At 43.5% G+C, this 21,490-nt stretch overlaps 1 protein-coding gene across 2 annotated transcripts in view; it reads right to left on the bottom strand.

Moving 5' to 3' along the window:
• Nucleotides 1–455: 455 nt before the first annotated feature.
• The window catches only part of WNT7B (Wnt family member 7B), a 116,532-nt gene continuing 95,497 nt past the window's right edge, over nucleotides 456–21,490 (bottom strand). For both annotated transcript variants that reach the window (XM_088129073.1, XM_088129012.1), the window contains exons 3-4: nucleotides 7,319–7,590; nucleotides 456–935 (exon numbers count right to left, since the gene is read on the bottom strand). In XM_088129073.1, coding sequence (XP_087985199.1) covers nucleotides 456–935; nucleotides 7,319–7,590 — 752 coding nt within the window. The remainder of the gene's footprint in view (nucleotides 936–7,318; nucleotides 7,591–21,490) is intronic.

Below are 21,490 nucleotides of genomic sequence, written 5' to 3'. Positions count from 1 at the left end.
GGGTCCCTTGTGCTAATGGAGTCAAAGCAACTCTAGCCAGCAGATTACGCATTGTTCTTCCAACTGTGTTAGTAAGAAACAAGTAAGAGATTGGTTCTACCCCCTTCCCACCAAGAAAGAAAGAAAGAAAGAAAGAAAGAAAGAAAGAAAGAAAGAAAGAAAGAAAGAAAGAAAGAAAGAGAGAGAGAGAGAGAATGAAAGAAAGAAAGAAAGAAAGAAAGAAAGAAAGAAAGAGAGAGAGAGAGAGAGAGAAAGAAAGAAAGAAAGAAAGAAAGAGAGAGAGAGAGAGAGAGAGAGAGAGAGAGAAAGAAAGAAAGAAAGAAAGAAAGAAAGAAAGAAAGAAAGAAAGAAAGAAAGAAAGAAAGAAAGAAAGATGTGCAAAATGATGCTGTAGTTATTTTGTTCCACACTACCGAGTGGCGGTTGCGTCCATGTTAAGGTTGCTCCACTGGCCGTCACTTGCAAGTGAACACTTCTGTCCGCTCACTGCAGGTGTTGCATTTCACAAAGCAGCACCAGTGGAATTTGCAGTTGCACTGCCACACCTTGGTGTACTGGTGAGTGTTGTAACCCCTTCCGCAGCACATCATGTCACACCCATCAGCCCCGAGGGACGTACGGTTGCAGAGCCTCCCCTGGGTCCCCACACTGCCTGTTGACACATCCTCTTCACAGTAATTCGGTGACTTATCGATGTAGACCAAGTCGGTCTCCATTGGCTTCTGGTAGCTTCTGATCTGCTTGATCTTCAAGAAGGTCGGCTGCCGAAGCCGGCTCGCCCGGACCACTTCCACCTGCACCGCGGCGTTATATTTTTCTTTCAAAATATATCCAATCTCTCGGAATTTGGGTAGCGTAGTCCAACAAGTCTTCGTTGTGCAGGAACCAGAAACGCCATGGCATTTGCACTCCAGCTTCATTCGTCCTTCAAGCACCTGTGCGTGCAAGCAGCGAGAACAACGATCAGAACCACAACAACACAAGGCTACAGCTTTTCTCCTGCTTGGGTGATCTTAAAACCTGGGCTTTTTAGGGTTTATTAGAAGTTATTTGTGAAAAACATCTGTAAATATTAGTGGCCTGTCCAGAAACAGCCATTTTAATTTCCACTGATTTCACCTGGATAACAGTGCTGTGTGTTTCATTTTCTCATGAAAATCCATGGAAATTAAAGAAGCTCAGCTGAAATCAAGCATGCTTTTAGCTGGAAGGAATACAGCACAGGATTGTATCAACTTCCTGTTGATCCTCAGCCCACAGATACAACTCCTTTCTTCTACCCAAGGGAAAAGCTAAGCATTTATCCCACCCCTGGATTGTCAGAAGCATTTCATTTATTCGGGATCCAGGGCTGTCCACAGGAGGTCAAAAACATCAAGATGGTGGCTGTATAAAAGTGCAATGGAAGCCCTGCCCCCTTTTTATGCCCATATTGTGTGTGACATATGCAAAAAAGGGGTGGGACTTTGATCAGGTGGTCGAGGTTGACATCCTGACTTTTTTGACCCCACCCACTGTGGATGACCCTAGAATGAAATCTTGCCAAGATAGGCCTTGCTGCTGGTTGGCACGTACCTACCATAACTTTTGATTGAAGCTTCACTGGGTGCCCATACAAAACTAGACATTGCTTTTTATTTTGACCAAATGAAAATACTGCAACTTCCACAACAATGCGAACAAAAGAGAACAATGACAAAAATTCCAAAGAGATGTAAGAAGGGAAAAAAAAGAAAAGGGAAGGGAAGGGAAGGGAAGGGAAGGGAAGGGAAGGGAAGGGAAGGGAAGGGAAGGGAAGGGAAGGGAAGGGAAAAGAAAGGAAGGGGAGGGGAGGGGAGGGAAGGGAAGGGAAGGGAAGGGAAGGGAAGGGAAGGGAAGGGAAGGGAAGGGAAGGAAGGGAAGGGAAGGGAAGGGAAGGGAAAAGAAAGGAAGGGAAGGGAAAAGAAAGGAAGGGAGGGGAGGGGAGGGGAGGGGAGGGAAGGGAAGGGAAGGGAAGGGAAGGGAAGGGAAGGGAAGGGAAGGGAAGGGAAGGGAAGGGAAGGGAAGGGAAGGGAAGGGAAGGGAAGGGAAGGGAAGGGAAGGGAAGGGAAGGGAAGGGAAGGGAAGGGAAGGGAAGGGAAGGGAAGGGAAAAAGAAAGGAAGGGAAGGGAAGGGAAAAGAAAGGAAGGGGAGGGGAGGGGAGGGGAGGGGAGGGAAGGGAAGGGAAGGGAAGGGAAGAAGGGGAGGGGAGGGGAAGGGAGGGGAGGGGAGGGGAGGGGAGGGGAGGGGAGGGGAGGGGAGGAAAGGAAAGGAAAGGAAAGGAAAGGAAAGGAAAGGAAAGGAAAGGAAAGGAAAGGAAAGGAAAGGAAAGGAAAGGAAAGGAAAGGAAAGGAAAGGAAAGGAAAGGAAAGGAAAGGAAAGGAAAGGAAAGGAAAGGAAAGGAAAGGAAAGGAAAGGAGAACCAGTAATAATTGGGAGACGCTACACACATAATGAATACATTTGTCAGCTCGAGGAGGATAAACATTTACTATCTTCAGAATATCAGCCCAAAGCATTTTACCCAAAACGTTAGCTGAGGCATGATGCCCAGTTTGTCTAAGTTTACGCTCCACTGTAGGATTTCTTATCACTTTTTCTTGTTACGTTAATTTTTCCCCCCATACAATTTTTGGCAGTGGGGAACACAACTGGGCCAACAAAAGACCAAGTTCTGTGGCCCAGGATTTTGCAGTAGTGAACCCGGCAGCTGAGGGGAGCAATGCGATTAATTTCTTGTGTTGCATTGATGCGCGTGCATCAGGTGATAGCAGCACTGGATTCACTGCCGAGTAAATCTGACGAGGAATTGACTGCACACCAACGGTGTCACGCTCACCAGGAACGTCCCCAAACGTAGTCAGTTGCTATGGGCAACAATAGCAAGACCCAGTTGGGGCTACGGACACAGTCCACAACACCCCTATAATGTGTAACCACTAATTCAACAATATTGCTTTCATGCTGTGTGACTATTAAGTAGATTAAATAACTCCTTATTTTTGGAGAGGTTTAATTGGCTAGGTTGACCTTCCTTCCTTCCTTCCTTCCTTCCTTCCTTCCTTCCTTCCTTCCTTCCTTCCTTCCTTCCTTCCTTCCTTCCTTCCTTCCTTCCTTCTTCCCTCCCTGCCTCCTTCCTCTGCTTGCATCGTTCTGTACTTTCCACATCTTTCTGGCCCAGGATTGGAATGTGTGAGGATTCTGCACTGGGAGCTGGCATTAAATCCTGTCGGGTGATGGATTAGCTGCACGTGTCTGTTCCCGCAGAAGAGACAAGCAGATCTCTGATACAGATAGCTTCACAGCACTGAAGGGAGACCATACTAATCAAATTACGTATTGAATCTGACAAGGGAGCAAATCCGATTGTTTGAGGCTGCCCCTGGATTTCCCCCCCAGGAGAATCTGCAGGACCAGGGGCGTCTCCATGCAGAGGTAGGGACAGGGCAGAGCTCCGGCTGCATGGCTGCAGACTCCATCTGGGTGTTTTTCAATCCTCCTGTGGATGCCCCACTATTTTAGGGCGTGTTTCCCCCCCCCCTTTTCCTTTCCTAAACAAATCTCCTACTTCTGCTAACCTGGTTCTCCCTCTCTTTTGTGACGAGGTTTTGGTTACCAAGCCTTCATCACCGAGCACCTGAATTCCCTATTAACCCAGGTCAAAGCAGCCAAAGTTTACGCTGCAGCGGCGCCAGGTGTGTGTGAGTGCGTGTGTGCATGTGTGAGAGGGAGAGATGGGCAGAGTAAGCAGCAATGACAGGGACCCGTATCTCTCCCAGGTCTTGTTCATGGCAAAAAAAAAAAAAAGGAAAGTAAATGAAGGGTTGTGAGCAATTTGCCCGAAACGACACAGAGCTGGAGGCTTCCATGTTCCTGATTTGGATAGGGGGAAGTCTGAGAAGGACCATTTAAGGAAGAAGGTCCTCTGGGGCAGCCCGAAATGTTTGGCTGGGGATCTCAACTGGGAGAAGGGACCATCCAGCAGGCTTCGAAGTTCATCAGGGGCAACGGTCAGCTGCTTAGATGCCCTGTTTTGCCCTACTGACTTGGTCTGGACAGCACCAGAGACTTGCTCTACCTCAACAGCATCCACAGGAGGAGTCAAAGAAGTCAAGATGGCAACCATGGCCATGCAATCGAAGCCCTGCCCCTTTTAACGTGCACCGTACATGGGGCGTATTTGAAAAGGAGGCGGGGCTTCGATCCCACTGTTGCAGCTGTCATTTTGACTTTTTTGACCCTTCCCCTTCCCGACCCCCCTGCTGTACTCGGCACATATTTCTGTCATTTCAAGGCTCTAACCATTTGTTTTTAAACGATGAGATGTACTCTCAGGGACACAAGAGAGGCACCTCATTTCTACAGCAGTAGCAGTTAATTATCCGTGGATTAGTCTTACGACCGTATCAGAGAAAATAAAATAAAGCTAAAATGCAAGATCTAATTCCAGGGTAAAATAGATTTTTAAAAAATACAGTAATAAAATACACACGTGGAAGGACAAGAACCGGCGTTTGGATAAATACATCACCTTTACATGATACCCTGATCTGTTTGATATAACGGGTTCTTAGCTGAACTGCCTTGTCTATAAACTTAGCAGTTCTGCCCACAATGTACACACTAGAAGCAAAGTTTCTCAACCTTGGGAACTCTAAGATGTGTGGACTTCAACTCCCAGAATTCCCCAGCCAGCCTGGGAGTTGAAGTCCACACATCTTAGAGTTCCCAAGGTTGAGAAACACTGTGCTAGAGAGTTATTTTGAACAGATCAGGATATCATGTAAAAGCTGATGTATTTATCTGAATCCTGATTCTTTGTACTTTCCACATATGTATTTTATTATTGTATTTTCTTCTACCTATTTTACCCTGGAATTAGATCCTGTATTTTATCTTCATTTTCTCTGATATGGTCATAATAATAAACTACTACTGTGACCCCAAAATACATGAATGTGTCCAGAAGTCACCAGAGGCTGAGCAAACTCAAAGGAGACTTTCTCTTGCTTTTCCATGTGGCTGGTCTGGGCTCAGAAGCTAAAAAGGTCCAGCCCTGATTAGCTCTTGGATGGGAGACAGCCAGGAAACCCCAGGACGGCGAGTTAGACCAGCAAGAACCACTTCTCCATTGTTCCTAAGAAAACTAAGAGGATCTTGATTTCCAAAAGTTAAGCAGGATCAGAGTTGGTTAGTATTTAGATGGAAGGCCTCTATGAAATCACAGGAATGTAGACTTTACAGCTAATTTTTTTTAAAACTTTTGGAAAAAGGCAGTGGGAAACCCTTCTGCGCTGTTTCCAAGAAAATCCCACGGATATGTCCAGCAGGAGATGAACTCAGCCTGAAGGAGTCTTAGCATCATATACTTCAGAATGCAATGCATATGATGGAAAATCTGCTTTAATTTCAGTTGGAACGGTGCCTTAATCCAATAATGTTTAGAAGCTATCCCTCATCCTCTTAAGGAATAAATTATATTTATTATATTCATTAATAGGTATTTAATTAGATCTGCCAATTTATAGATCAGCTCTAGGACAGAATCCAATGGAATTTTGTTCCTCTTTTGGGCCCTGTGACTCTCACTCAGATGATGTTGTCATCTGTGTTAGTCTATAATAGCCAAAAATCAGAAGTTTGATTTAAAAAACTTCTGCCTTTTAATAACATTTGCTGGCCAGAAAAAGATGCTGCTAGACTCCTTATTTTTTAACTCAGCTGAGTAAATGCCTCCCTTGGGAAGCAAATGCATGGTAGGGTTACACCCTGTGTCAGGAATGTAAGTCACATCATACTCAGATGAGTATGCTCTAAAGCAGAGTTTCTCAACCTTAAACAATTTAAGATGTGTGGACTTCAACTCCCAGAATTCCCCAGCCAGCCTGCTGGCTGGGGAATTCTGGGAGTTGAAGTCCACACTGCTTAAAGTTGCTGAGGTTGAGAAACACTGATCTAAAGAGATCTAAAGAGATTTAAAGGCTAATATGCCAAGAACTGTTGTATTGTTCAAAGGAAAGGACCTTATAACTATTTTCTCTTTCACTTTGCATTAGACAATCTCCTCTTACGGAGCATTAAAGTGCTGTCAACCCATAGCTGGGAATAGCTTCAGTTATAATTTGCCAACAATAAATAAAAGTTTATATTGTACAAGCCATGGAGATTTTTGCAATTTGACTCACTTAGGGCAGATTTTTTAAATGTCTTCAATGATGAATAAGCATGAAAATTAGCTTTCCTGGGCTCCAGATCTTCATCGGGAGCCAATCTTGAATCTCGGCTTCTTCTCTGACTTCCAAAACCCTTCAGTATTCTTAGCAAAAGGATGTGTAGCAACCCTTGAGGACGTTAGGGCTGAAACAAAAGTTCCCTAAACTCCCTCCTTCCATGCCTTGTTTCCCTTTTACAAATTACATCTCGTGGAGCGTTCACAACAGGTTTCCCTTGCATTTAAGAGAGGCCATCCTTATCGAGGAAGGAAATCCAGACAGAAGACATCCAGCCTGTTGCTTCACTATGAAATCAGGCGTATAACATCAGATAATTTTTGGACACCCCAGGAACACGATCCTGATCAAATGTATAAAACCAGTAGTAACGTTTTGCACATGTTAGTCTTGGCGGACACCCCCCTGCTTTTGTGTTTTTCTTGGTGGGGATGTTCATTTCCAAACCAGATGATGGCTGAAACAAAACCCAAGCTACTTTTAACTGCCAGAACCAAAGGTAATAGGCAGAAAATGTTCAAATTGTAGAGTTGAACTATAAGGTCCTGAGTCAAACAGTTCCTTTCTAGGTCAAGTTCTGAAGGAAAACTACTGACGTGGGCCCAACCATTGAACACCAGGCTGTTCAGGTAAGGAGCGCATGGACGGTATTCCTGTGAGCATGAACAAAGGTGATCTCCTCAAAGTGTTAAAGCAGCTGGATCCTTTCCAAGACCTGTGCGACTGCTTCGAGGGCCGTTCCCCAGCTGGTGGAAAGCATATGCACCACTGGTAGCAGCCCCCCCCCCCACCATTTTGTTTCCTTGGTGGCCCCCATGGCAGTTCACACACATGCATAGAAGAACCTTTATTATGGTTCCCTATAAAAATCCACCTTGCCATGGAGACTCCTCCTTTTGCTCACAGCTAAAGCTTAGTGGAACAACCAGAACGTTATTCAGTCCCATGACCATCCATGTTGCAGGCTGCAGTCGTACAGCGCAGATGTGCATTCCCAGCTTAGCAAGCCCTGGACCCACAAAGGTCTCCCCTCCCTCAGATCAGATCACTCTCGCCCTGGGCTAAAATACCTTTCTTCCAGCCTCATTGTTGTGCAGGTTCATCAGCCTCCGCGCGCTCTTTCTGATTTCTCTGGCGTCGACGAACCTTCTGGAGAAGTCAATGCCGTATCTGATGTCGGCAGAACAGCCTCCCCACTTCCACCCTTCCTCCTGGTTGTAATAACCTTGTTTCTCTCTGTCACAGCCACAACTACTGAGGTTGCCCTGGCTGCAGGCAGCCGTGATTGCGTGGGCCACCCCAGCGGCAGTGATGGCGTAGGTGAAGGCAGCTTCTCTGCTTCCTGTGGGGGACAAAGTAGAAAAAGGGGGGGGACAAGGTCAACTGGGAGGAGGGATAATGAGGAAACCAAACTTCCTGGAAACGCTTGAGAAATAGTGCATTTTAGGAAGACCCATAGCATTTACTCTTATACCAGTGTTTCTTAACCTTTAAGATGCATGGACTTCAACTCCCAGAATTCCCCAGCCAGCCATGCTGGCTGGGGAATTCTGGAAGTTGAAGTCCACACATCTTAAAGTTTCCAAGGTTGAGAAACACTGCCTTATATGCAAGTGGTTACGATTTCCATTCAGCTGGAATTGGCCCAGTTTATGGGCTGGTGATGGTGGTGAGGGACCTTCAGGCAGCTTGTGTGAATCAGGAAAAAATCCAAGTCAAAGCATCCTTTTGATTCAGTTCAATATGAACCCCCCTGGTCAGATCAGATCCGTTCAATGCCAATTTGGAAGTCAGTTCAGAAAAGGCCTTTGCGAAGGAATGGCCCTGTATCGGTTTGAAGGTCTTTGGTTCCAACTTACCTCGTCCAACTTGACTTTGAGGTTTGGAAAGCGGTTCCTTTTGGAAAGCTGATCAAAACCCTTTTCCATCTGTGCTTTGAACTGAGTCTATCTGCAGAGACCTAAAATCGACCCTCATATTTGAGTTATTTGAAGGTAGCAGCAAAGGGCTGGGAGATGCTAGCATTGCTTACCGAATGGCTGACAGCCAGGGAATCCACTGAAGGAAGTTAAGATGGTGGCTGTGAGGGTGCGATTGAAACTCCTCCTGTTTTTTTATGTGCATCACCAGTGTGATGCGCATAATAAAAGGGATGGAGGGTCAATTGCACCATCACAACCAGCACCTTGACTTCTCTGACCATACCCTATGGCCACCCATAATGGCCTTTGTCTTGTGGTGCTTTATCTGCCACAGTTGTCCACATGTAGAACAAACCCAAGCTTGGTGCCATTCCATAGGACTTTGGATTTTCCATCTTCTTCTTGTTCCTCTATGCATCATCCTTTCAGGGTATTTGAAGGGGGCTCAGTCCTTGCTTAGTCCTTTCTCATCAAGACTAAACATTCCTACTTCCTTGACTCTATCCAAGAGGAGTTAGTTTCTAGTCCCTGATCCCATCCTAGATGCATTTCTAATGTCAGTTAAAGTACCACTCCCAAAATTCTAACTTGAATTTAACATTATCATCTTGAATTTAACATTATCATCTTGCATTTCAAATCTTGGCGCAGACACAATTCAACTCCAGGTGCAACCAATGTGAGGCCTACTCTAGAGATGGAGAGTCTGGATCTCAGTGACAATGTTCCACATCATAGTTAGGAAGAGGAGAAGTAAGGAGGTTCACGGGAGGGGTGTGGTCAGGAAAGTCAAGATTGTGGTGTTAAAAAGAGGTGAGATTTCAGCTGGGGGGTTGCAGATACCATCTTGACTTTTTTGAGCCCCTTCCTATGGATGCCCCTGGAGGGAAGAATCCCAAAGTGGCTTACTTGATCATAAAGATCCAGAGCAGAATCTCTCCTTTCCCAAAACTCTGCACCGTCAACCAGGGGCTAGGAATGTACAAATGCATGTACGGTTCATCCTTTTCCTTTTTCTTGAAATATGCCTAAGGTAATATTCCAGTCTGTTATTTTTTGTTTGGGGCTTTATTTTTTAATGGATATTTTTTTCAGACTTTTTAAGAAAGAAAGAAAGAAAGAAAGAAAGAAAGAAAGAAAGAAAGAAAGAAAGAAAGAAAGAAAGAAAGAAAGAAAGAAAGAAAGAAAGAAAGAAATTTTCATTGCAACTTTTCCTAACATACACATCACTTAATGCAACTTTTTGTATGTAGCAATTAAAGGCAAAGTCTGCACGAAGCATTTTTATTAATGCACATTTCACTTATGTTGCATTCATTATCTAAATTTTCCTTGTGCGGGTTGTTAAAGCTTTCACGGCTTAGTTCCTGGATACTGTCAGGACTTTCCCCTCCAGCCAGTTTCAGTCTGACTAGTTAGAATTCAGTGTTTCTCAACCTTGGCGATGTGAAGATGTGTGGACTTCAGCTCCCAGAATTCCCCAGCCAGCAAGGCCTTCCTGTCCATATCGCGCCAGGCCTTCCTGTCCTTCCCTGCCTCCCAGAGTTTGCTCAGTTTCATGCTCATTGCTTCAGTGATGCTATCTAACCATCTCATCCTCTGCCGTCCCCTTCTCCTTTTGCCTTCCATCTTTCCCAGCATCAGGGTCTTCTCCAAAGAGATCTCTCTTCGCATTAGGTGGCCAAAGTATCTGAGCTTGAGCTTCATTATCGATCCTTCCAATGAGCAATCAGGGTTGATTTCCTTTAAGATTGACTGGTTTGACCTCCTAGCAGTCCAGGGGACTCTTAAGAGTCTTCTCCAGCACCACAGTTCAAAGGCATCAATTCTTTGGCGCTCAGCCTTCCTTATGGTCCAGCTCTCACAGCCATACATTACTACTGGAAAAACCATAACTTTGATTATGTGGATCTTTGTCGGCAAGGTGATGTCTCTGCTTTTTAATAGGTTTGCCATAGCTTTCCTCCCAAGGAGCAAGCGTCTTTTAATTTCATGGCTGCAGTCTCTGTCTGCAGTGATCTTGGAGCCCAAATAAATGAAGTCTGTTACTGCTTCCATTTCTACCCCTTCTATTTGCCAGGAATTGATGGGTCCAGATGCCATGATCTTAGTTTTTTTAATGTTGAGTTTCAAGCCAGCTTTCGCACTCTCCTCTTTCACCCTCATCAAGACTTCTAGACATTTGCCTTTTAAAGGGACCATGTTCTTAACCCAGGCAATTTTGCTACTGGGTAATAATAGAATCTTCTCTTGATCAGACTCAACTCCTGGTGTCTTCAAGGACACATCCATGTAGTTTTCTTGGGATCCATATGAAAGTGGGTTACGACTCCCTTCTTCCTATCCCTAATTCTCCTCTCCAAACACTACCCAGGTCTGACACTGTTCACCCTTCTGAGATCAAGCGAATTAGGCAATGGGTAATACGTACAGCATCTAATTATTAGCCACTGCTTCCATTTTGAAGCAGAAGGTCTGCTTTCTAGCCCCCCCCCAAGTTGGGTAATGCCGTTTTTGCAATCAGTCCTCACCTGAAAATCTAAGTACTTAAAAAAAAAAAAAACCCTACTAAATCCATATGGATTTTCCTAGGGGGGGAAAATAACTTCATCTAAAGATAATGGAATAGATAAATGGATGCACGTATCTGAACAGCAAATGAACCGAATTCAGACTGATGTTTCCTTGCATTATATATAGTTTATGTACCCAACTTTTATGTGTTTCCGGTTGTAAAGCAAATGTATAAAGGACGAGTGCACAGGCGGAAGGAGAGTGCATGAAATTCATGAGCTCCTGAAAAAGAGAGACGTGAGAATTTTACAGAAAAGATGGTGTTTGAAGCGGCGCATAGATGTGGGAAAGCAGGAGAGGTTTGCGCTGATTGAAAGAGGTGAAAAGGTACTGAATGGGCTTGGTGTAAACTAAATTTGGCTACATTTCCTCTTCTCGGGTCCAAAAAGCTAAGATGATAGCCGAGACTGTGGGGTCCAAGCCCCACCTCACATTAAAAAGGGGGCAGAGTTTGAATTTTGCAGTTCCAGCAGCCATCTTGACTTTTTGACACCCCCTCCCCCCATGGACACTCCTGTCTTCTGCCTTTAATTTCCTCTCTTTACGATTTCTTACACTTTTTATTTGCTTTGCGTAACCCCGATTACCCTGAAAGGGAATAGCACGATGGATACGTAGGCGTGTAACTTTCTGAAATTAACTTTCAATTACTTTTGAGAAAGAGAAGCCTGGAAAATGCTTCACTGTCTTGATCCAATATGAAGAGTTTGCTATTAGTCAGTATCAAAGTGCTGGATTAATATTTTCCATGGAATAGTATCTCTGACTGCTTCCTTAATTTCATCCAAGCCTGGATATTCTGTCTTTCTCCTGGAATAATGGAGTTTTTCTCCTTTGCAATGGAGGAGCGATGCGTAATCTGTATTTGATCTGATGAAGGAATTATATTACTGGCATCTGGATCATTGTTCGGTGGGATCATACTTAACTCAGAAATTAAACCAAAAATAAAGGTCTCTTTCCAGGTTGAAGTTTCCGATTTAACTATTCATCCCCTTCTGCAGCTCCTGGGTTTTCTGAAAACTGGAGGCCCTCCAGAAGAGGGTGGGGACTGTGCCCGAGAGGTAAAAGATTGCAGCGTGGGGGTGAGGGAAGCATGTGAATGTTCCAGTCAGGCAGCTGGATTTTGGATCCCATCAATGAAATATTAGAAACATGGGTGTAGTCATATATGAAACCCCTAATTAAATCAACAAAAAATATATAGTTTGAGATGGATACCGAAGTTATGGGCTTATGTTTGTGAATGTCAACCTTTCCACCCTGCTGAGTGACCCTTTTGCTAAGGTTCAGCTGAAGACAGAAGACACCAGAAGTCCTCTGGGCCCACCACCAGCAAAGACCTGAGGTCTGCAGCTTCATCGTACCAGTTCCACCAGCAGCAAGTATCATCCTGTTTTGAATTCATGCTGTTCCCCAGAGATAACCAAGTAAAACTAGAGAACAGCACTTTCAAAACTAGGAACCCTAACATGCAGTATTGTCAGATTTCCCCTTTTTCAGCAACCGAAAGGAACAGATTGTTTGCAATCTGAACCACGTTGCTTCTTCCAAACGTTTGTGTTCATTTTCAGTATTAGAGCGGAGTTCTGTTTTACTTTGCCAAATGGTTTTTGCTCGATGGATGTTTCTGCTTAACTGTAATACAATGATATGGATAACTGTAGAGTGAAGTCATCAGACGGATGGAGAAATTCAGAATCCTACCTTGTCTATAACTTTCTCCCAACCTAGTTGACTTTAAAAAAAAAAAAGCCCTCAGAAAAGGTGGAGAGATGGCAAAGCTAAGAAGAACCCCCAAAGACGGAGGTGGGGATTTGTGCGAAGAAAAAGATCACGAACATAAATGTAAACCAACCACCTATATTTTGCCTTTTTAGTGACTCGTACTTTCTTCACTGGCAGATTAATTACTCTGGTCATTTCAATGATGCATTTTTTAAGTTTCTTTAATGCCCTTTAACGTGTCCCTCCATTCATCTGGCCACCTTAAGACCATTATTCCAAATAATGGAAGTAAATCTTCAAAGAACATGGATACTTGGGGGAATTATCTTTCCATACAGGGGAGTCCACACAGTATGGTCAAAAAGTCAAGACAGCAGCCACAATGGTGCCACTGAAGCCTACTTTTTATGGGCAATGCATGGGAAAAACAGGCTGAGCTTTGATGGCGCCACTGCAGTGCCATCTTGACTTTTTGACCATACCCTGCAGACCCTCCGTTTCTATGTCTGAACTTTGAATGCCCAGTTAATTCTGAATTGGACTGAACATGCCAATTTCATGTTCTTTTGAAAAGAATCCAAATGAGGCACACTTGGAGGAATTTGGAGATGTTTGTGCAACGTAGTCCTGGTGCTCACTCTTATTTAGAGCACTTCACCGCTCAGAGTAGCAGAGACCACTGCCTCTTCCATCATCACATCCTATTGCTTCTTTTCTGTCTTCAGTATGCGTTACTCATTAAGCCTGTAGTAGCCTGTTCTGTGTTGAACAATATTTAATGAACCTCATTGTTAGGGAATCGCCACAGTTCAAACAAGCAGCAGCATTTAAATGCGTAAGCAGTGAAATGGAAGGAAATGTGAGGAACATGTGTGCACTTGAATGGACATCTGGTAGCATCCAGGCAAGAGAGAGAAGGATCAATTAAACAAAATGCTTCAGAAAATTAGAATCATCCCTGGTTGATTACACCACAATAGGAAATGCCTATAGCCATCTATTTGAAAGTAAGCCCCATTTAGTTTTAGGATACTGCCTTCCCAAGTAAGAGGACAAGGCAGATTTGGGGTAAAATTCAGAAGATACTTCCAGTTTTTCCATCTTCAACCCTTAAGAAGCCAGTGTAAAGCACTCCCAGGCAGGACCCAGGCTCTGAGTATTTCCAGATCTTTTAGACACAAGGATACTAGTGACCAGAGCCATGTTTCCATAGTCAAGTCTAGAGCAGCGTTTCTCAACCTTGGCAACTTTAAGATGTCTGGAAAATTCTGGCTGGCTGGGAAATTCTGGAAGTTGAAGTCCAGACATCTTAAAGTTGCCAAGGTTGAGAAACGCTGCTCTAGAGCTTGGAAGAACCACCTGCCAATCAGCGTTTCAACAATAGCTGAGCATGAAGAACCACCAGCTACTTGGTGCTCCTCTGGCAGCCTTTAATGAGGTACCTCAACCTTCCACTTCAGGCCCATCCTTAAACACTCACTCTTTGATCTCTTTGTAAACATCAAAGAGGATAAATTGTTAGTGTTTCCCCATGTTTCTGTGTTCATTATGGTAGCAAACTAACGTTCTCCTCCAGATACCTAATATTTAGGCCCCTGGCATCATCAGCCCAGCCCTACGCTACAAAGGGGTTCCAGAAAATGGGCAAGCATGAAAGTGCCAATGAGCATTTGGGCCTTTAAAAAAAATAGCTTCCCCTTCATGGCAGATATCAATGTTGCCGGCAATTATTAATTACTTACAGCTTCTTAAGATTAGTCATGGGGATTCCTCTCTTCGCACGAGGGGAACTGCTCCTCCGTTTAGAAGACGAGGCTACTCAGTCTGGTGGAACCAACTAATCTTGAACATTCAAAATTTAGAGGGCGAAGACAGACACACAATTGTAATAAATGGATAAGGCAGATTAATATTGTGCCCGCACCTCATGAATCCACACGAACAAGTGTCCAGTTTTAACACTGGATGAGCGAAACTGCGTGGAGACCTGGCTAAACTGTGCTCATGTTTTACATGGAGAAATTATCAAGGCCAAGAGAAAAAAAATGCATACAATCAGAGCGTTAAAAAAAGGAAGAAGAAAATAGAGTGTTATTAGTACTTAGCTGGGGGTAGGGGTAGAGGGAACGTATAGCGACTGTTGGAGATCTTCTGCACTGCAGACAGAGATCCAAACGTATATTTCATTTCTGCTTGTTAAAAGATTCCAATTTCCACTGTAAAACTGTATTTGTGTCTGTCTGTTCAGAAGCAAAATGTAGTGAATTCTGTGAGGCTTCTTCATGGGAATACAAAATTATAGGCTTAAAGTACTAAGTTATTCATTCGTTTTGTTCCTTTCAAAGTTTTTTTCCCCCCTAACCTTCCATTAGCCTCCTCAAAATGATTAACAAAATCAAAGCTGCATAAAGGAATGCTGCTAAATCAATACGAAATAGCAAATCGATGGCGGGAATTGATGGTGTCAATGGCAGGTACGGTGAGGGAAAGGTCATTTTCAGCCCTTCCATCTGCTATGGGCAACGTGATCTTGCTAGCCTGCATTTTGGGTGTTAGATTTATAAAAGGTTAATATTGATCCCTAGTGTTTCATTTAGAAATTTGGGGAGGGGGGGTGTCATACCAAAAAAAGAGAGAGAGAGAGGAAGAAAGAGAGGGGGGGGAGAGAGAGGAAGAAAGAAAGAAAGAAAGAAAGAAAGAAAGAAAGAAAGAAAGAAAGAAAGAAAGAAAGAAAGAAAGAAAGAAAGAAAGAAAGAAAGAAAGAAAGAATCCAGACTATGTTTCACTGTGTCAGTAGTATGTGGAATATTGCCACTAATCCCCAAAAAACAAACAAAAACGTGTTGTTGCAGAAAATCCCCCTGGGTAATAGGTCAGAGGAATCACAGCAAGCTCTCCTGCTAAGCACTTCTGTTTGAACAGTAGTTAATATTATTCTGCCTGCAGAAAAGGCCTGGATCGATGGAGAAGAGAAAGCAAATAACTGGGGGCGGTGGGGAAAAGCATGGTTCTTCCTGAATGGTCAGTGCAAAAAGAAGTGGGATGCAGGAGTTTGCTATTCGAAGAACAGCAACTGCAGAAGGGGGAATTTACCATCCTCCTAGAGTGGGATGCTCTCATGTGCGAGGGCTGAAGATAGACTAAATCTTGTGAGGGTCTTCTCTCCTCCCTGCCCCTCAAGTGAGTGCCTGTCTGTCCATCTTCAGCTTTTTTCCTCCTCGCTTCATGCCGTGAAGGAACCCAGCATGTCCCTGCCATCAAAAAGAAGCATCTTTGGCTGCCTTGCAAGAAGAACAGCTTGACCAACGTCAAGTTCCCATCAGTGTTATGCCTGTCCACATCAGGCCTGGTTGTCACCTTCTAATATTTAGCAGGCTGCCTTGGGGATTATTTCAACGCCTAGATGCTTTATATGCTTTTCATTTGAGCTGAATTTGTCCTCTGCATTTGTTAAGGTTTGCTTTTATGTGTGTGGGGGTATTAGAAAACAGAAAACAGGACATAAGATGAAGATTCCCTCAAGCTGAGTTCTGCTCCTGATGAACTGATCCATACCTGGAGTACTTCTGGACACAATTCCCGGGATGTTTTTGCTTTCCAACTCCCCAGTCTAGCCACCCCTTTTTACATGCATCACGTGTGCCACCTTGACATTTGTTGACACCCTCATCCAAGTGTCCACATCACACTTAATAAACAGGCTGATCATCAATCGCACTGTTGGAGCTGCCACCTTGACCTATTTGACCATATTCTGTGGACATCCCTGCCCTCAAAGTACTAAATAAGCTGGACCCTCCTTAGCTTTTTTCCTATATCAGCCAAGGTTGGCTATGTGCTATCACAAATTAACAATATGTTTACTTTAAAAAATCGAATAACGTTTTATAAAATACGAAGTTTTATGATGAATCTGAATTATTATTATAGCATAGTCATAGCTTTGGATAATGTTTAGCTGACTATGTAGTCATGTACAAGAAGGACGAAAAAGAAGCAATCAACTTATATTTCTATTCATACAATGCATTTATTGGTCAATGACTGAAACAGAGTTTCTGTCTGTCTACGCTGCATTTGGGATCATGAGTACAGTACTCAAAGCAAAATATATTTATATATATTTCTCCTGGAATTTTAGGAGCTAAGCCTGTGCAAATCAGTCCTGATTCAATCTGAACTGAAGATGTGAGATTTAAAGAGAACATTCTAAGACAAATCGATTCAGTTCAAGCCACTTTGGGATTCCAGGTTTTACCGAAATTAATACTAACCAGGGGGAAACAACCATGTTCCTGCAGGTGCTCCATGGCTTGGCAAAATGGAATAAAGATGGCAGAGGCGACAGACAGTTTAGAGGCTATTAGACAATGAAAGGGTTAAGGCCAGGTTTCAGCCAAATACCTTAAACAGTTTCACTGCAATAAATTTTTGAAATAGTCCTTCTGCATCCCTTTTAAGGCAGAGGCAGCAGGGATGAGGAAAGGATGCCGATAATTCAATAAGAAGTCTATGGGGTACTGAACGAGCAGTGCATGAAGCCACTCCAACTCAACACACTTTCAAAAACCATAAAAAGTAATTTTCTTAATTTCCCACTTCTTTTCTGGGAATCCAGGCTTGGCATAACACTGAAGAATGCCCACAGATTTCTCTGTGTGTGTGTGTGCACACGTGTGTGCAGCTGCCGTAATCGCTGGGGTGCCAAGGGGGTTGGTGTAGCTGGTTGGCAAGCGGTTGTGACACCCAAACCTGCCATCTTGCAGAAACCATTGCGGGCTGGACATACAAGCAAAGCTTGTCCATTTCTTTATTTATTGAATTTACATCAATACTCAACTCTAACATAGTGACGCTGGGTTGGTGTCCGATAAATCAACTCATGTCAGAGCTGTGGTTGGCTGACAATGTTTGTTTGTAAAGGTAACAGCAACAGGCCAACTTATGAAATGCCAGGCCAGAGAAAGACTGGAAAGAAATCACATGGATAGTCTTGCCTCCCCTCTATTCTTAAAAGCAGTAAAAGTTGGGGGCAGCGTCTTATTTGCACCAACCACACAGAATTTAAAAACTAAGGCTGACCCAAGAGTATGTTCCGATCTGGTCATCTGGAGGCCACACTTGAGTTTGCTGAGAACAGGACTTGCAGAGAAGCACGAGAGAGAACAACGTTAAAGCTTGTTGGCTAGTCAGGCTGAAGAAGATGAGAGATGGAAAATGAATGAAGTCCCGACATAAGTTAGACCTCACACCTCCAAAAAGCTCTGGTGGGCAGAGGCTTAGTGAAGTTGGTACATCTCATCAGCCAGCTGTTTGTGTCAGCTCGAGAGTCCATCCACATCTCACCCCCATCTCCCAGTGTTTTCCAGATGTGGAAAAGACATGGCAATGTTGGGCATTGTCTGTAACAACGCCAGAAGCAAGAACAACAAGAGCCATCAACTCTACAAGCATTTTGTAGGCCTACCAAGCACTTCTCAGCCACCTGACTCAATTTGCTGCGCTAAGGAGGGCTTTATTTTCATTTGTGCATCTGTTGGGATGGTGTTCATTTGACTAAAATGTCATCAAATGGAAATCCCCTTTCCAACTTTGCACAGACCCATCTCAGAACATGGCAGCTTCTCGCTGACCTTAGAATTAAGCAGGATCAGACCTGAGTAGGACTTATATGAGGCATGACCAGGAAATTCCAAGACTAAAGCTGACAAAACGTCTTTGAAGAAGGCAACCACAAATCACCGTCCACAAATAAGACTACGCGTCGGTGTCTCTATAATTGCAGAAATTGGGCCCAACTTGATGGAGTTTAGTTTTTCCATCAAAGGTGTAAGAATGTTACATTCTACCAAGTAGGCATTAATGAAAGAGACCAGAGATTCAGACAGGATTCTTTTCCAGACCTACATGGAGATGCTAAGAGTGATTTATCTATCTATTTATTAAATGCATTATTTTCTGATCAACCTGGCACTTTTTCAGTGCAGTCTTCTATAGATTGAAAGTTAGATTCTTTTCTGCACATTAAAAAAAGGGCATTTCTGATATCTCTTCTTTCCCATCAGTACAAATTAGAACAAATCATTTGCTTTTTCACAATAAATATGGGTAGCTGAAATCTAGAAACTTATACTGTTTAGGGTTACTATGTATGTATGTATGTATGTATGTATGTATGTATGTATGGATAGATAGATAGATAGATAGATAGATAGATAGATAGATAGATAGATAGATAGATAGATAGATATACAGAGACAGAGATAGATGATAGATATAGAGATTTTAAAGGATTTTATCCAGATAGATGGAAAAGAAATCGCCTTGCTCATGGCTGTGCTGATCTTAGTGGAAGAGCCTAAGTTGGATTGTTTCCCCTCACTCCGGTTCCCTGGTTTGCCCCTTGAGTTAAATTAAATTTCAAGGGACAACATCATAAGAGAATTTAGCCCTAGAGCTTTATCAGAACACAACATGTGGTGCGCCTGAAGGCCTAATATATGCTAATGTATTCTAGGTAGAAAACCAGAAGCTGGTCTGGCAGGGAAAGAAATCTCAGAGAACACAATTTAGTATAGCAATAATCAGTTTCCTGGATGCCCTTATGACAGTGATCTTATATTCTAAAAAGTTAGCTAACTGCTGTCTTAGTCTGTAACGTTCTTGAAATCTTTTCAGGAAATATACAAATACTGTATATTTACCAGTAGCCAGGGGCACTCTGTGTGTGTGTGTGTGTGTGTGAAAACAGTCAGGATGATGGTCATGGCAGTGCAAACCAAAATCTGCTCCTTCTCCTGAAGGGACAGGCCTCCAATTGCATGGCTGGGGCCACCATCTTGATGTTCTTACCAGTTGCATCCTTTCCTTTATTCAAACCCATTAAACCAGCAATCTTATCATCTTAGCAACCACAGTCCTTTATAGTCCCAGATTTAACTCGACTATCTGATGACTGCTTCAGATTTGGGCTTCAGATGCTTCTGTTATGGTAGACCTCAAATTCTCCAGGCCTGTCTTGTACCAAAACAGTAACACTGCCTGTATTGGCAGAGCAAGTAATGCCTGATAAACGTTTGAGATAGAGGAATTACTTGGGCTGCAATTAAGTAGATGACAGGCATTGTGTGACCTTGTCTAATTTTTATACCTAATTACTAATTGCACTTGAAGTCCATCTGATTGTGCCACAGACCTGAGAAATCATTTACACTGGCGACACAGCCAGGTTGAAAGCTTTCCAAAAACTCCTTCTCCAAAGAACGAGGACTAATAAAAAATGCATTTAGGGTGGGAATTAATTTGTCAGCTGTGCAGTTGGAGTGTAGCTATTTTTCAGCTACTGATTTCCTTATTTGACTAAACATAATAAATGGATCACGCCATAGTTTCTTTTCTTTAAAGTAATGTTAATCTGCAGCCCTTGTGTGTATTTTTATATAATAAATCTTTCTCTCTATAAAATACTGCTCAATGCCCGATTGTTGCATACAACTTTGCATGTTGCATAAACCTCTCAGACAGAGCTCCCAGGTTTTGTGCACATTCGCATTAGGGTCATGTGTCTGTTGTGCTGTGTGGTTGCCTTGCAAATCACACCCCCTGTGTTTTGGTTAAGGAACATATGATTTGCTAAATAGGACAGATGTCGAGGAAGAGGCAAGAAGAGGAAAGACGCTACCCTTGTCACTGTGAACACTATGTTTAGCATTTCCCCCTTGGTGTCAAGAGCTGGACCAGGTGACCAAACCTATCATCTGTAATGGTACAGCATGGATTTGAGCAGTACAACCATAGCAAATGCCGGGTCATTCTGAGAAGCAAACCAGCTTAAGTGGATGGGTTGATATAATGTTGACCAGTTCGCTGTTTGCATTTCTATTTACATTTAGGATGGATGTTTATTTTATCCCAGTTGCAATTCTCTTTTATTTCTACATACCTCCAAACAATATCATCCACACCCTTTTCTTCAGAAGACCAGAGATGTTGCAAGGTCACCCTTCAAATAACCAGCCTAGAGAGAGACCGAAGGATGGCCAGAAGGCTGGGAGACATCCACAGCCAAGGGCCACACATTATGGCTGGCTCCACCCTCAGCAGTGTCACTGCAAAGTCCCTCCTGTATGTGTTTGCATCATGGCACATGACTGCACATGTTCAGATGCTGCAAAGACATATCCTGTTCCTTGCTTGCTGGCAAAAAACAGGCCAGCCATCCTAGCTGGTTTGTTTTCAGCCAGTAATTGCCAATCCCCAGCCAAGAGCAGATAAGTAAGTAAAATCTCTTGCAAGACAAAAAAAAAATCTCCTAAGTCATTTACTTATTTTTGGATATTTTAACGTCTTCTGGGAATCTAGTTATGTCTGTTGACTTTGTTGGCTAACCTGGAATGCCTGAGCCTACTGTCCTCCCATAGTTTGGGGCAACTGCAAAGGAGGAAATGAAACTGAACAACAGGCGTCCTAAAAGAAGGGTAACCTGCTGCAGGTCACACCTGTACACTTCTCACTGGTAGTCGAGGCTCCTCGCTTGCTGCTGTGACTCTAAGACTATATTAAATACTTTATTACCCATCATTTCCTTAGGTTATTGCACGGGGCACCACCAACAATAACAGAGCTATAAATAATCAGGAAGCAGAAGGCACCCAGCCTTGAATATTAATAGTGAGAAAGAACAGGTCTTGACATATCGTGCGTATTTTGCTTAGGAAGACTTGCGCAGCTCCGGTTCAAGTCACAACACAGCAGAGTGCTGAAGGCAAACATTCTGCGCCTACCGGAGTTCAGACAACGTGGCCTAATTAACCCCCAAAGGCTTGAACAAAGCATTGGAGGAAATCTGACAACCGTCTGACATGAGCTTGAGTGAAGAGGAAAGGGGCTGTCTTGACTCTTCTGCCGGAGCTCTTGGGTCCACAGAGGTGCTAGTCATGCCTTTCGGTAAAGCAAAACCCACCGCAGAGGGGTCAAAACAGCTAAGATGTCAGCCACGCCAGCATGACCGAAGCCCCT

This window comes from Python bivittatus, unplaced genomic scaffold, assembly GCF_059951505.1.
Source record: "Python bivittatus isolate LINGU-HERP-01145 unplaced genomic scaffold, Pbiv_v1 ctg000010_np1212, whole genome shotgun sequence".
In the NCBI taxonomy this organism is placed as follows: Eukaryota; Metazoa; Chordata; class Lepidosauria; order Squamata; family Pythonidae; genus Python; species Python bivittatus.
Note: the sequence above shows the minus strand (reverse complement) of the source record. Positions and strands in the feature narration are given on the sequence as shown.